The sequence below is a fragment of the Corvus hawaiiensis genome, chromosome Z (assembly GCF_020740725.1).
Source record: "Corvus hawaiiensis isolate bCorHaw1 chromosome Z, bCorHaw1.pri.cur, whole genome shotgun sequence".
NCBI lineage: Eukaryota > Metazoa > Chordata > Aves > Passeriformes > Corvidae > Corvus > Corvus hawaiiensis.
Window position 1 is genome coordinate 40,126,970 of NC_063255.1, and position 16,493 is coordinate 40,143,462.

The following is a 16,493-nucleotide window of genomic DNA, read 5'->3' on the forward strand; positions in this document are numbered from 1 at the left end:
CCCAAGATACTTCAAAGCATCCTTCAAAGACAGTGCTTAGCTCCTGAGAGATTAGACAAGGGACAGGATATGTCTTTGCAGAAAACTCAGAGTCCAGTTGTATCCATACTGCATCCTTAGCAATATGCAGGGACACATCAGTTTTCTGCCAGGTGAAGTGGACATGTTACCAGAGCAGACACATCCCATATGTGCATATGCACACCTGTATGGGTTCTGACCTGGCCCACCAGTCCCCCAGTGCCTTTGAGCACACGGTTCTGGAAGCACTAATTAGTCAAAAATGCACGCATTTACATACATAAACTGGGTTATTTTAGATGTGTATTTGTGTATGCAGATGCATCATTTCAGAATTCTGAAAAAAACCACTTTCCCACATAAATAAGCACTTCCAAGCAGTTAACTAGATGGAAACGGCCTTTTAGTACTTTGTCTTCTATCCTGTTGACTACAAAAGGCAATGTTTGCTTTGAGCAAAGAAGAAATAAGACTTCTGTTAAATCTTTAGCTTCTTTTTAACACCAGGAAAATTTATGGTTCCCTGAGAAAGGCTTTGCTTTGAAGGTCAAGCTTTAGGAGTGTATGAAAAAGCAGGATGTTCCTTAAACATCAATAGCAACTTCTTTAAAGGAAAACAAGGAAAAAGTTAAACATCAAGCCACAAATGGGAGGGGAGTTGAGAGCAGCCAACAATTTTTACTCCCTGCTTTGTATGGTAATAACAAAAGAAAAGGCAGGAGAGAAAGATATTTGTTTTACTGATCTAAAGCTTCTGGTATTACTGCATGGCAAACTATCCCTACAGAATCACAAAAAGATCAAAGAACCAAACTTGAGAAAGCAGCATTATATTAACCTGTTGAACAGCACAACAATATTGGTTAATTGCACTCTGTCCTTTCAATGAAAGGTTCTGATCATCAAAATTGAGTTTCTAAATGTTTATCAAATTGTTCATAGTACCAGCTCTCCTCTAGAAAGGCATAGCGTCTGTTTACTGAAAAGGCCTGAACTAACAAAGTGGTTTGTTGTTTTTCATTCTGTTACTTGATTTTATTTGCAATGCATTATGTCATTAGTGAACACACATGAAAGCTTATGTGGCTGTGGGAAAATGACTGAGGCCCTGTGGACTGGTAACTGGAGATACATTTAGAGGAAACTGAGGGGTTATATTAGCATCTTAACAGGAATTATAATACACGGTAAATCACGGTTGCTGCTCCCTGCATGGAGTATGGTTGGCGCATGACTTGAAACCTCTTCCACGATGATTTGCCATCATCTACTAAGGGGGATGACATGGAGGGTGAAGCAGAGTGGAGACACCATGGCCAGGCTCTGTGGAAATCCTTGCAGGCAAGGGACCTTGGTGGTACATTGTAGCTGATAAGCCACATACCAACTGTCAACCCGGGGAAAGAACGGAAGATGTCCCACTGCTGAGCCAGCAACTGTGGAGAAATCCCTCTCCTTTGATGAACTTGCTTCATTAAAGCCTAATAATAATATTAATGCACACATCCATGTCAAAGTTACCCGTCCCCGAGGTACTGCCACCCCTCAATGGGATGCTCTCTGCATTATTTTTGACTGTATCTTTAAAAGCGAAGGGAGACAATTTTACACCGATCAGTAACAAAGGTATGTATGACTAGAGTCACTCAAGCTGCATGTAAACACGAAGAAATATTATGTAAGTTAAGAACGGAGGTTAGGGAACACTCCATCGTAGCTGCTGTTGATGGGCTGAACCTGTCTTCTTTCCCATAGGAACACCTACTGGGTAAGAACCAGACTCTATGCACCCTGACTACTTTTACTGGGGATTTGAGCATGTCTGTGTATTCCTTTAAGTATATTTTTGCAGTCAGATACTATCATCAACAATCTTCAAACCTTAACCTGTCATGATTTTATATTAATAAAGAGTGTTATCCTATAAACTGTTAGTGTGAATCCTTCATAGATGCTAGCAGTTGCCAGCAATGGATAATACACTCTAATAAAGGGAAAGACCTGCTGAGAGGTCTCCCTTGTGCTGGTGGTGTGTGTCCCTGACTAAGACAGTCAAATCACCCTCCAATCCAGCAGGACTGCTCAATGAGGAGTCCCCCTAATGGGATGCTGACAAACTGATCAGGTACAAGGGTCTTGGCTTTCCTGGGACACTGTCAGACAAATTAAACACTGAGGGTCACATAAATCTCTCCACACTAAGGGTTGAGGAAGCCTCCCCTTTTCATGCAACAGTGGTACTGTTTTAGCTGTAACTAATCTGTCTGACTAGTTGTGGACTTTGGGGGAATTTTTCTTTCTTTTGTGTATTAGCATAGATGTGGTGGGGTCCTGTATCTTTAACATACTTGAGAATCAAGTTATATTAATTTTATTCAGCATGGAAACCCAACAGATTTAATAATCCATCAGATTTAATAATCCAATCCATTTAATAATCCATTCATGCAATTCTTTTAAATTATGTTGAAAGAAAGTATTTTTCAGTCTCCAAAGTAAGAGATGGATATTCACATTTTGTATTTAGTAAGTATATACCTTTAAATAGATTCTATTTAAAGAATGTAAATGTTTGAACTAACTTAAACATGGCTATAAACTAACATATATCATGCTAAACCAGACAGTTTCAAAACAATCACGGTTGTGTTAGAAAACTATATAGATAAATGAAAATTACTTAATTACAGCACAATCAGGAAGGTCAAAAATTTTACAGCTAAGAGTAAACTTTAAGATGACTTTTCAATACCTGTAAGTACAACTTCAAAAGCAGGATTCCCTTTTCAAAGATTAAATGGCCTAAAGGACAGGAAACTACTCCAGAAGTTTTAATGATCTTGTGTCTTCAAACCAGGTGCTGCCAATTGTGGTTTTCTTCAGTACGGTTATGTCTATGCTTTACCACGTGGGATTTATGCAGTGGCTAATTGGAAAGGTATGCATTTTTACCAGTTAGGTGCTCATTTGGCTAGTGTGGGAAACATTTTGAACACATGCAGAGGAACCTAGCCTGGAAATAGTTCCAAATATTACCATTGCAAAATCTTAATTGGCATCACATTCCACATTTTCTATCTCTCAGTCTGGTTTCATTGCTTATGTCATATTAATTGTTAGATTTCCCTGGCTAGCTTTAGCATTCCTCAGGTGCCATACTTGCTTAAATCTTCCTTTTTGCCTGCCCTTCTCACAGCCCTCAAAGTGCAGGATGGAGATTAAGTCACAGACAGTGGATTTCTGCTAAGCATTTCAGTAGCAATTGCATGTACCTTCCTATCACAGGTACCCAAATAAGGTCAAAGCAGGTTCTTCGCCTCATTCTCCTAAGTGTTCATTTCTGTCAGCATCTATGTGTAGTGCTAGTGTCTATTAAGATAAGATCTGTCCAGTAAAACTATCATATGAGGGAAAAGATCTTCCTCTATGGTGGTCGTTAAACCTTATTTAAAGATACTCCTAAATTAAAAGTACTTTGCCCCTTTACATTCATAGTACTGTTATATAAGCACCATGAACCTCACCTAGCACCTGGTATGCTAAAATTGCAATGAGACAATTTTAACCTTAATCTAAATTTCATATTTTTCCCCTTCATATGATCCAAGTCTCTTTGGACAAGAACATAAATAATAAGAACACATGAAAACATCTGTTTTGTTTAATTTTGTTTAACATTTTGTGCCCAGAAGGAGCCTGGAGTACTCTCAGTTCTGTTAAATTGCTCTTCCTCTATCTTATTTTAGGATGTAATAATTACATGAATGTGCTACACCTTGGAGCTGAAATCATAACTCAGGAAGTATTGTAACATGTCTCTGAACTCTTAAATCTATATGATTAACTCAAGAAGGGCATGGAAGGGCCAGAACAAATTTTTGTTTATTTTTTTAAATCATTTTAGGTTGGTTGGATAATGCACATTTTCATGGGGACAACTCCTGTTGAGTCTCTGGTAGCTGCGAGTAACATATTTGTGGGACAGGTGAGTTGGAGCACAGAAAAACATGCTAACACAATACTACAGAATATAGGGAAATAATGCTGCTCATTGAGCATTTGTGTATTAAAAAAAAATCTCTTATAAAGCCAGGATTCCACTACAGCAAGTCTAATGTTGATTTCCAAAACTGCAGTATGTTCCTATGTTTGCAGTGATGCACAATGGAGTGGATTTGGGAAGTGATATGTTTTCCCGACAGAAGGTCAAGCATAAATGTAGGTGATAGGTCTCCCTACCAGATTACTCCAAGGCCATGAAGAAATGAGAGTTTTAGGGTTCTTTTTCAATTGAAAAGGCAAGTGGTATGAAAAGACAGCATGCAAAGCAGGCCAAGGGCAGGAGAGAGAGATGCAGAAAACTAAGATCCAGGGCTAGCAGTATAAGGCCTTATCCACCAAATGAGTGGACAGCATCTAGTAGACCACTTTAATGGGAAATGAGTGAAACCCACATTTACAACAATATCTGTCGAAAGCTTAAAAGCAATGTAGAAAGATCAACAATTAACATCCAAGTCCAAATGCAATATTGGCATGATATTTAGCAGTGGTGCATCACCGCATCCCCCTGCTTCAAGGTTTAGGGTAGTACCTCTCCATGACACTGCCTCCAGAATGTGCTCACACGCATGCCAGAGGGGCATGTTTCACTTGACTAACAAACAGCCTTATCTGTGGCTGTCCCTAAGTGACTCAGAATTGGAATAGAATTTCTTGACAATTTCATTGTGCCTTTCAGGGAGACAGTAAACCAGCCAGAATTGTCTTCAGACATTCTCCTTCTTGGGATAAAAAATCCTCAGTCTAATGAAATATGAGTGCTTGTTAGCACTAGGATTAACTAGTCAAAGACACCTAAGAAAGTGTGATGCAGACACTCATTTTTCTGCCCTGTTAATAAAAGAAATCTTTGGGATTTTATTAGGGATTTCTTAATTTGATACTTGTTTTTCACTTCCAGACGGAGTCTCCTCTCCTGGTACGGCCCTACTTACCATACATCACCAAATCTGAACTCCATGCAGTCATGACAGCAGGATTCTCAACTATCGCTGGAAGTGTCTTAGGAGCATATATTTCTTTTGGGGTAAGACAGGGGAAGAGAACTAGAAAATATCTGGTTTATCTGAAATGTTTTAAGTATGTAGCCCAGCTAAAATGCGTTGAAAATGTCCCTCAATCATTCTCACTGTTTGTTTCTTTCTTCTCTGAAGGAATTAACCACAAAAATTCCTGGTCTTCTGACAGCTCTTTCTCTTTTCCTTATGAGAAATAAGAACTTTTGATGACCTCCTGTAGAAAAAATCATCCAAACAACTAACCAATTTAATTGCTTTCCTCCATGTTTGTGCATGATATGGTTATCATGGAGTATTTTCTATCACCTGGAATTCTAGGTTTCCTCCTCCCACCTGCTGACTGCTTCTGTCATGTCAGCACCAGCATCATTAGCTGCCTCCAAATTATTCTGGCCTGAAACTGAAAAGCCTCTGGTAACTCTGAAGAGTGGCCTACAAATGGCAAAAAGGTAAGCTGGTCCAGGTACTAGTTAATACTACTGCAAAAATGATTTTTGGGAAAGTAACTCCTCACACATAAATTTTAGGGAGATTACATAGTAGGAGTGCAAACAATAAATTAATTACAGACTAATATACTGCAAATGGTTGATTTGTGAATTCAGGTGAGTGTGCCCAATAATAATCTAACATATGCCAAGGACCTGGGTCAAACTGTAAACTCTCCAAAGAAAGAGGGAAATACCTACCTGAGGACCTGCCAGGAGGCTTTCCCATTTGTAATGTTGCTGCCTTTTTTCTGTAATGAATCTGAAAATACAAACATGTAAAAGCAAAGGCAGAGCAATCATTTCAACAACAGCGGCAAACTTGTTGCCCATCTGCAGGGAGACTTCTCTTAAGAAGGACAGGCAAAGCAGAAAGGTTTATAAGGATCTGTTCCTGAACGGCCCAGGCATTTCTGCAAGGGCTGCATGGAAGAGGAGCAGTGACGCTCCCTAATCCCAGCAGTGCTACAGTTTTGAGATCTGATCCATATCTTGCCCAACCCTGAATGTACCAGAATTCATCCTCAGCACCACAAGCATATGCTTCAAGTGTCTGCCATGAGGACAGGGAAATTCTACTTCACTTCATAATTCTTTTTCATTATTTTCTCTATGAGTGAACAAACTGTTTCAGTACTAGACTTTTAATCAAGTGCTGCATGTACATTTTAGTTCTATTATTTGTTCTTGAGTTTAAAGATGTTCACACTGTTTTTTTCTTCACTGTCAAAGTGAATCAAAGAATCTGCTGGAAGCAGCCAGTCAGGGTGCCTCTACCTCCGTTGGGCTGGTAGCAAACATCGCCGTGAATGTGATCTCCTTCCTTGCCCTGCTGAGCTTCCTTGACTCAGGCCTTTCTTGGGTGGGCAACTTGTTTGACTATCCACAGCTGAACTTTGAGGTATGGTCTCCAGGTCCTTCATGCAGCTTGGATACATGCATAATTTGTCTTTCTCAAATTTAAGGGCTTGTGTGGTTTGTTTGTAGGGGTTTTTTTTGTTGTTGTTTTGTGTTTTAACATGATCTAAACCCATATTTCATTTGCATGTTCTGAAAGTTTTTTAAAGTAAAATTTTTGCCATAGAAGTATTTCTGTATCTATTAGTCCATATATAGTTTCCCTCTGTGGTGTTCTTTCTAACCCTCAAAGTATGTTTACACGGAGTATGCTAGCACCTGCCCCCTCTGACTTGGCAGTGCAGCAGATCTGTCAGTTACACACCTGCCAAGCCATTAACATCTCCTTCAGCTAAATATTAAAGTGGCTTTAGCTTCAGAGAATCCCATCAAACCCTTAATGCTTGCTAGGTTCGCTTAGATGGGGACACTGGGGCAAGGCTGGACTTGTCTGAAACCAGACTTGATATCTCCTAGTTCTCAATACAATTACAACATAAAACTGTACCCGAATCACTCAACTGAGCAAAGGGGTTTCAAACAGGACTTGCATTTAAACCTAGGTCAATATGTGAATTTTGACCCAATGCAACTACCTTGTTTCAATGGTTTGGGGCTTTTTGTTTTGCAAGACCCTAATAAAAGCCCTGTGGGAAACATGGATATAACTTGTGTTAAAGGTGCTGCAGAAGTGAATAGTCACTCACAACAGATCTGGCTTCAGCAATACTAAGTTATTACCCTGGTGAGCTTTCAAGACATCTCACTGCACCCCAAACACCCACAGCTGAGGAAAGGCACAAGTATGTGCCTCAAGCATACTCATGCAAAGGCTGGTATTTTAATAACTGCTGGATGGTGCAAGATATGGACAGGTAGATAGTCCACAAAGAATTGAAACACACAGACATGATGCATGCAGCCATTCTTCCCTTAGGAGAGACACTAACGTAACTTTTTGTGGGCAGAGAAACCAGCCAGAAATAGTAACTGCTTTAAGACCTCCGTTACATTCCCTAAGGACAATCTGACCAAACCCTTTCACAACTGGAGCTATTTTCTCCCATATAAAAATAAGCTATACTGTGAATGAGATTTCTTTTTCAATTTGCATAGATCTTGTAATGCCAGGAAAAAGTAGGTACAGCTTTAATTGTATCAGATGCACAGTTTTTATGCAGAGACAACTCTTTTGTTTATGCTGGTTGGAGTCCAATAACCTGATAATTAAGCATGTTCATTAACACATTTGATTTAATCAGGAGAAGAATTAGAATTCTCACTTCTCTTATCAGCTCTTTTAGTTCAATCTTCCTTCTTGTCATCAAACACTTTGCCTAATTTGAAGCCCTATTGAGGGGAAAAAAAGGCACAGAAACGTTTGGTTTGTTTTAGATATAAGATTAGGGACATATATAAATATTTTGTTATATCTAGAGTCTGGATTAGTATTTTAAAAGTTACTCAAGCATGCCTTACTATTAAAAACTCTCCCAGAGTTATTGCCAGCAGAAATTCAAGGCCAGTTTTCCTCTGCTAAAACAAAACCATCCTTATTTTAAGTTTAGGAAAGTTACTGCATGCTGTTGTTCCTTGACCAACCATATCTCTTGACCTGCTTTGTCTTATACATTCTGCAGAACATTTGTGCATATGTCTTCATGCCATTCTCTTTCATGATGGGAGTAGACTGGGAAGACAGTTTTATTGTTGGTGGACTACTGGGTTACAAAACTTTCTTCAATGAGTTTGTGGCTTATGAACGCCTTTCAAAACTGATTCAAAACCGAGAAAAGGGTGGAAGCATGTACATTAATGGTGTGAAGCAGTATATGACAGTAAGTAACATTTTCTGTTCTACAGATTTATTTGATCTAATACTTCAATGTTGAAACTCAACTTATTTTTTAATATGGCCATAGAATGGTTGCATAATACTCTTAAGATGTGTCTTTGAGTGACAGAGTTCAATTATGAAAATGCAGCATTCCTCTGTGAGGCTGCCATGACTTTCACTGCCCTAGCCATCTTGAATAAACATAGAAACAGAAAGGCATGGGTTTGGAAATATGCAGTGTCCCACAGGACACTGCACTTAAGACAAGGCTTTCTTCAAGGCAACTTTCTTCTTACCTGATTCTTAGCACTTTCCTATGAGCTACTCTCCCAAGAAAACCCCGAGGAAGAACTTGAGGATCCTCCTGCCCTCAGAGGTTTGTTCAAGCATTAAACTTGAAGAGAGGCATCCAGCAAGCTCCAGTAGGCAGCATTACTGGCACACATTTGTGTAGGCTGTTGTTCCCTCTGCAGAGGACAGTAACAAAAGACATGTATTACACAGCATACACCTCCCTTGACACACTGAGTCCAACCAGTCTCTCTCAGGTGAGCTTTCCAGCCTTGTCCCACCTTTCATTCACAGTCTACCCAACCGATCTGTAACTTTTACTACAGTGCCCTGAGGAAGGCAGCGCTAAGGGCATCCTAGGTGTGTGTGCACGGGGCCAAAGGTCATGCAGTGATCAAAGCTGACCTTTGCAGACATGACTGCTCCACCCTCTGGCATTCACATGCACAGCACATGCTGAATTCTTCCTGAGCACAGGCAATGAAAACCATGATATCCAGCTTTTCACCTTCATTGATCCTTCTTTCTCAAATTGAGACAGATTGTCACTGTAGAGAAATCCTGAATTAGAAAGTATTTTGTACAGCTCTTATTTCCTTATTTGAATCAGATGGGATGCTGTGGATACCTCTTATATTAAAAACCAAACCCACGTTCTTGACCACTTGCATTCCTGATTAACAGAACGTATTTCATATGTGGAGGTAGAAAGCCAGATGGTCTGTCAAATATTTGCACCCTTGCTTGAGCATCCATTACCAGTGTTCCTGAAATTGTTGGCAATAGGGTCCTGGGCTAGAATGATCTTCGATATGCCCTGCTATAGAAGTGCTTCCTTCTACTATGTGAATGTGGCACTGAATTCCTGTATAAGTGAATAAGGTTTTTTTAGCCTGGAATACAGCCTTAAAACACAGATCCTAAGAACTCTGTTTCACTCTGTTTTCTTTTTCCCTTTTTCTTTTTCTTTTTCTTTTTTTTTTCTTTTTCTTTTTCTTTTTCCTTTTTCTTTTTCTTTCTTTCTTCTTTTTCTTTTTCTTTTTCCTTTTTCTTTTTCTTTTTCTTTTTCTTTCTTTCTTCCCCATAAGATGTCATATAGAACTTTCACATTCACTTCTAATACCTGTAAAGAGCTGTATTAGCTTCCCTGGTGAAAAAGCTCTGAAATACATAAACAATTTTGATTCATAATGCTGGTAAAAATTGGCTGGTAACCATCATAATTACAGCACAACAGTTCAGATGAGGGTGTGCTTGCCTTCCATTTTTAATTTCTCTTCAGCTTCAGAGCTCTCTAATTCATCCACACACAGATTTTCACTCTGAGCAAACAAGTGTCTTCACCTGAGTCATTAATTACACGGCTTCCTGTTTTCAGAGCTAGGAAAGTGCAAATGAAAGAAGGGAAATCACAGTACACAGAGGTTTTTCTAGGAAAAGCTGGTAGAGTGGGTACTTGAAAAACATTTTCCTGCATTTGTGCAGATTGATTGAAAGTACCTGCAAATTGATGTTCATAAAAGAGGAATTAAACCAGGGAAACTTCTAATAAACAGGAAACCTGCCAGAACACTCACTCATTTTCAGCTTGAACCTAAGCCACAGTAAATAGGAATTCAGAGCTTCCAGGGGGACAAATTCATTTGTTGAGATATGTTGCCTCCTTTCTCAAAATGTTTGAACTACGTTTGTCTGAAGGCCCACAAGGTTTGTAGCCTGATTTTATCTAAAGCCATTTTGTGTCCTGTGAGTGTCCCTCCATGAAGGCAAAGGCCAACTTTGTCTCTGCTCTGAGGTCCAGGCTTAGATGGTGTTACCCAGGGGGAGAAGGGGGGTGGAAGTCAGCATGGAAATCGTTACTGGGGATTCCAAAATCATGATGTTCCTCTCTGCCTGTTAACACCTCAATGTACCCACTTCCTAGGAGACTCATTTGCCTTCTCCACACAGGGTGGAGCATGCACAAAGCAGCTTTGTACATAGAGCCCGCTGCTTCTTCAGGGACAAAGAAGTCAGGGATACATACCAAAACTTTAGGTTCCAACAGAGTTTTATAGAGGCATCCAGCTGTGAAAAACAAGTTGTGTTATAGCTCTCTGACTCATACTTTCAGAAAACAGCAGCTAAGTTGCCACTAGTAAGATCAGATTTTTTTTTTTTTGTCTTTAATTATTAGTACTCAATTCAAAAAGACACAACAATATACGTGAAAGATAAAATCATCACATGGCTTATGAGTCCTCACATGGGCAGTGGGTATAAAAGCCTGTGACTTTCAAGAAGAGAATAAGTCTACTTTTCTGAAAGCCACACCTTGGGTAGCAACCAAGCAAAACAGAATGATTTTAGTACTCGGAACCCTGAGCCACAATGCCATGTTTTCAGACCTCTAAATCACAACGAGCTGTTTCAAACCACTCAGAGGGTGTGTGTTTGTTTTTCAGGTTCGCTCTGAAGTCATCGCCACCTATGCTCTTTGTGGGTTTGCCAACTTCGGCTCCCTGGGACTGGTAATAGGAGGCCTGAGTAAGAACCTCTCTCACAGATAATTTGTTTGTCAAGCAAATCCCAAAGAAAGCACCCAAAGGAGCAGGCTGTGGGTGAAGCTTAGCAGCTTAGGGGCTGAGCAGCTGCTCTGCCAAGGCATAGCACTCAACTGAGAATGGAAGGGCACACAGAGGGGTACAGGCTTTGGTGTGGAGGTACTGGGAGAGGTGCTGAGGCCAAGGAGAAGGAACCAAGCCCTTCTGATAGCCCTCCCTGTTTAGCCCTCAAACATGAGCCTGAGCTATTACTACCCATGAGCTTCAGGAGAAGCAAATCATCTCCACAGTGTGCTGGTTTGAAAGATGAAGTTGGCTATTTCCTGTAAAAATATCACATATATGCAGTAGGCTTATAGGGAAAGAATAAAAGTAAAGGTTTTCAGATCTCAATGGAAGAAGAAAAATTGAAAAACCATCTGAGTTCCTCACCAGGCAGCTAGAATTGCTGGCAGTCCTCTTTACCCAGAAGCCACAGTGGACTCTGCAGTGCCAGCAGTGGGACAGCATAGAGGAGCAAGACCCAGCCATGGGGCCAGACGCATCGAAGGGCATAGTCATCCAGCACAGACGTGCAAACTGCCAAAGCAAACAGAAGTTACCATTTTACATATAAGTCACCCTCTTAACAGAGAGAGGTAACACTGGCACTTGGCCTTCAAACAGCCCACTAAAAAGTGCTGCATTTTTCCTCCATGTTTCCCTTAGTTCAAACTGCAGGGTGGGAAATTCCTCCTGTGGGGGCAAAAGCTGTCAGGTTCACCTTCCTTATATGTATTTCTGCTTGACATACACTTTATTTTTCTTCCTAGCAAGCATTGCTCCCTCAAAAAAGAAGGAGATAGCCGATGGTGCTTTCAGAGCAATGATTGCGGGGACTGCAGCCTGTTTCATGACGGCCTGTGTTGCAGGTACAGTGCTGGGGTTGGGTGTCCCCTACAGTCTGTGACCACCACATGGCAGTGCACCAGCACCAAGCTATATCCACCTGGGCTGCCCCTGTCACTCAAACACAAGTATATCTTTGGGTTTGGCAGGATTAAAAGTTGATACGAGACAAAAGGTTCCTGAAAGCTAGAATATGAAAAGATGTAAAGATTTTAGTTCTCCCATTATGCCTTTATTTTGGGAGGGTGGGGGGTATGGTGTTTTTTGGGGGGAGTTTTTTGTTGGTTTTTGGTCTGTTTGTTTGTTTGTCTGTGCAGATCACGTAACTCATAAACAAAGCAAGTTATAGATGAATTACATTCCCTCCTCCACAGCACTAGATACCAATACAGAGAACCAATTCTGGAAAAGAAACAGAAAAGTGAAATGAAGGAGTGAAAGAGTGAGGAGGAATCTAAACAACTCTTTGTCCTAGTGTTAAATCAATATTTTGAGTGGATATTATTTCCATAGAGCATTTAGACTAGTGAAATGGTCCTAACTGGGACTCCACAGCTGATCCTTATTTTCAAAATTTCACCCTTAATCTGAATGAAGAATCACAACGCAACAGTCATTTTAGGGAATAAATTAAAAGAACATATTAATTATTCAAAAGATTAATTAATTGATAAGTTTCAATAGGTAAAATTTATCCTCAATATTTAACAATTCCTTTTCAGCTCTCTTACGTGAGCATGTGATACACAAAATTTTATGATGAAGATTAAAGCACTTATATTTCAACAGTGAAGAAAGATCTTGCTATTTTATGTAGCTAAAAGCACTGTCTGTTTCTACCACAACCTCTCTATGCCTTTGTGTTCATGGTAGCAACAGAAACATACACATTTTAATGATAAGCCCACACTATTTTCTGAAGGCTACAGAACTAGCACACCTGAAATAACATCAGTCTCTTAACCATTCATAATATTTTAATACATGACACTACTCTGCATAACTGAGGAACCAGGAAGCCCTACTAAAATGTATCATTTCACAATACTGATCTTAAGAATAATATCGTGAACAGCCACTGGAAAAATCTCCCCAAAATAACAGAATCTGCTTTGGAAAGAAAATTGCATTCCACTCAGTCTTGCTATGGCAAATGCTTTCCTTATGCTCAGGAGAAAGTAGAAAAGCCAAGCAATTTCTATTACCCCAGTTAAGATAAGAACATATTAAAAATGTGTCCACAACGTTACATGGAGAAGGAGGTATCACTTTCATACTTTTGTGTCTCCCTTACTCCAGTGAATGCAGATATTACTATTTGTAGGAAATTTTGGAGAACATCTAGCAAAGCAAACTATTTAAAACAAAATAAAAGGTTCTGTATTTACTTGCACTGCTTTAAGTGCAACATAGCTTCATTTTAGTTAGTGAAAACTCACTGACCCAGCAGTGAGAAAAGCATTACTACGCAGTATTATTATAATAGGGGCCAAAAGAAAAGGAAACCAAAATTATCTAAGTGTAACAGGTTGCTGTAGTTTAATTTCTACATATAAAAAGTAAATAAATTGTTGTGGTTGCTCCTTACTTCAGTTTTTAAAAATTATTCAGATTCTTTAAAAATCCCACAGTTCAGGGGTTTTGACCTTGTACTTTTACATAACCACCTCAGATGGTGATTTTACGTCAGCCAGGATGGTTCATTTGATCATGCCCCCATGACTCACATCCCCAAATCTCATCTTCCTCTTCATTACTCATTAAGAAAATTGTAACTTACTTCACAGGAATGCTGACCGTCCCTGGTCTGGAAGTTCCTTGCCACATCTTATTAGGAAATGATTCCAACTTCACAGATTTCCCTGCCAACAGCACAGAGCTAGTTAAATGCTGCCAGCCTCTCTTCACCAGGTATTGAGAAGCCCTTTATCCTCTGAGAGTAAAATTTAGGGAGCTCATATCTTCTCTAAAAGCCTAATTTTTTTTTTTTTTAATTTGGCTTTTTTTTCTTAAGCACCTGCTTTCAGTGAACTAGCATCTTTTAGATAAATGAATATTTTAATGCTGTTGAATTGTTTTCCTCTTCTTGGGCATTTTTCTGTTGCATAGCAAACGCATACAGAAACAACAGACAATACCAAATATCTTTGTTGAAACCTCCTCGTGAGAGGAGAGTCAAGCATTGATCTCTCCTGTGTGGTGACCAGTGACAGGACCTGAGGAAATGGTCTGAAGCTGTGTTCAGGGAGGTTAAGGTAGGATATTAGGAAAGAATTTTTCACCCAGAGGATGGTTGGGCACTGGAACAGGCTCCCCAGGTCACAGCATCAGCCTGACAGAGTTCCCTCGGGCACATGGTGTGACTCCTGGGGATGGTGCTGTTCAGGGTCAGGGGTTGGACTCAATGATCCCTGGCTTATCTCAAATACTAACAACAAAAAAAAAATCAAATATTTGAACTAATAATGTTAACATAGTATTTGAGGATAGCAATAGCTGAAAAAAAGTCAGGAGCTTTTCCCTCCTTTCCCTCTTCTGTCTGTGAATGTGACTGAAGATGATAGTAATCAGGCCTGTTTACACTGAAAACTTTACATGCCTTTAAAGTCGAAAAATATTTCAAGATAATTTGTATTTCATAACTCTCTGTCCAAGGCAGAGAAGAAAGAAATACTGATATTAAATAAGGAACGTACTCAGACATACTCAATACTACCTCAAAAGAACCAAAGGTATATATATTGAGGTTATGGCAAGAACCTTTCAAATCTGTCCTAATGTGCTGCCTCTCTTTTTCTTTTTTTTCTTTTTCTTTTTCTTTTTCTTTTTTCTTTTTCTTTTTCTTTTTCTTTTTCTTTTTCTTTTTCTTTTTCTTCTTCTTTTTCTTCTTCTTCTTCTTCTTCTTTCTTCTTCTTCTTCTTCTTCTTCTTCTTCTTCTTTTTCTTCTTCTTCTTCTTTTTCTTTTTCTTTTTCTTTCTTTTTCTTTTTCTTTTTCTTTTTCTTTTTCTTTTTCTTTTTCTTTTTCTTTTTTCTTTTTTCTTTTTTCTTTTTTCTTTTTCTTTTTCTTTTTCTTTTTCTTTTTTCTTTTTTCTTTTTTTTCTTTTTCTTTTTCTTTTTCTTTTTCTTTTTCTTTTTCTTTTTCTTTTTCTTCTTCTTTTTCTTCTTCTTCTTCTTTTTCTTTTCTTCTTTTTCTTCTTCTTTTTCTTCTTCTTTTTCTTCTTCTTTTTCTTCTTCTTTTTCTTCTTCTTTTTCTTCTTCCTCTTCTTCTTTTTCTTCTTCTTCTTCTTCTTCTTCTTCTTCTTCTTCTTTCTTCTTCTTCTTCTTCTTCTTCTTCCTTTCTTTTTCTCTTTCCCTTTCTCTCTTTCCCCTTCCCTTTCTTTTTCTTTTTTTTTTCTTTTTCATTTTCACAACTAATTGCTCTAGAAATAAATATTCTTAATTCATCCTTTTCTTCTTACTACTGAAAATAGAAGAACTTAAACAGCAAAAATCATCTCTGGGTACTCAATCATTCTTACTTCTTCATTCCTCCAACTTTTGCTCATCACACTAATTTTAACTCTAACAGGTTGCTACAAAGACAAGAACCTGCTTTATTTTCAGCAGAATCAACATTAAGCAGATGCTTTGAATATGTAATAATATTGAACAGAGAAGTGAAACTCTCAATCATTTCAGTTGTCTAGGGAGATATACCAGAGGCATGAGGACTTTCTACAGAAAACCGGGAATTACTCTGATAAAACAGAGAACATCTGGATATGTGGCACTTGGCTGGTGTTTGGAAAGTCTCTCTGTTTCATTTCTCATGAAAATTTTAACACATCTAAAGTTGCTTTGGAAAATGTGTGTTCCCATGTGCGTGTGTGTATGTATATATACATATACTGCAGAGAGAGGTTCCCATAGCAAAATTCTGTGATTCTGTGAAAAGGAGTTTTATCTGATTTCTGCTTTATTTCCTTCCCCAGTGCAAATCGTTCGGAGGAGATCTTTCTTGGAGGGAACTACAGTCTGAATTCCTGGAAAGTGTGTTGCCAAATATTGGGTCAACATGCTTTTCATTGCACTTAGGTTAAGTTTTAATTTTTTTAAGAGGATAGATCATAAGTAAGAACTGTGTTCCTTGGAAGAAAGGAAATAAAAAATTTCCTTTGCTACAATGAGGGTGATTTTGCCCCTTGCAATCTTTATTTTTCATTTCTTACCAGCACAATTCCTCTGACTTGCTTGGAATTATTCATAAATTAAACTGGGATAAATGGAAGACACCTCTTGCTGCAGAATTCTTCTCCCATTACAAATCGGAATAGAAGAACATTTCTAAGCCTGATTCTCCTGCTTTTATTTCTACCCTGAAACTGACTAATTTGCCAGATTAAACTGCTGTAGGCATGAAGAAAATCAGATTCAGAAGACTTGGCTGCCACTTACAGAAAGCTATGAA

The 16,493-nt window shown here is 38.9% G+C and overlaps 1 protein-coding gene across 1 annotated transcript in view; it reads left to right on the forward strand.

Moving 5' to 3' along the window:
- SLC28A3 (solute carrier family 28 member 3) overlaps positions 1-16,206 on the forward strand; it is a 38,817-nt gene extending 22,611 nt beyond the window's left edge. Inside the window, exons 9-18 of the mRNA XM_048291873.1 lie at positions 2,879-2,959; positions 3,926-4,006; positions 4,985-5,110; positions 5,421-5,551; positions 6,323-6,491; positions 8,128-8,325; positions 11,060-11,141; positions 11,971-12,069; positions 13,834-13,957; positions 16,018-16,206. Coding sequence (XP_048147830.1) covers positions 2,879-2,959; positions 3,926-4,006; positions 4,985-5,110; positions 5,421-5,551; positions 6,323-6,491; positions 8,128-8,325; positions 11,060-11,141; positions 11,971-12,069; positions 13,834-13,957; positions 16,018-16,120 — 1,194 coding nt within the window. The 3' untranslated portion in view covers positions 16,121-16,206. The remainder of the gene's footprint in view (positions 1-2,878; positions 2,960-3,925; positions 4,007-4,984; positions 5,111-5,420; positions 5,552-6,322; positions 6,492-8,127; positions 8,326-11,059; positions 11,142-11,970; positions 12,070-13,833; positions 13,958-16,017) is intronic.
- The last annotated feature ends 287 nt before the right edge of the window (positions 16,207-16,493 follow it).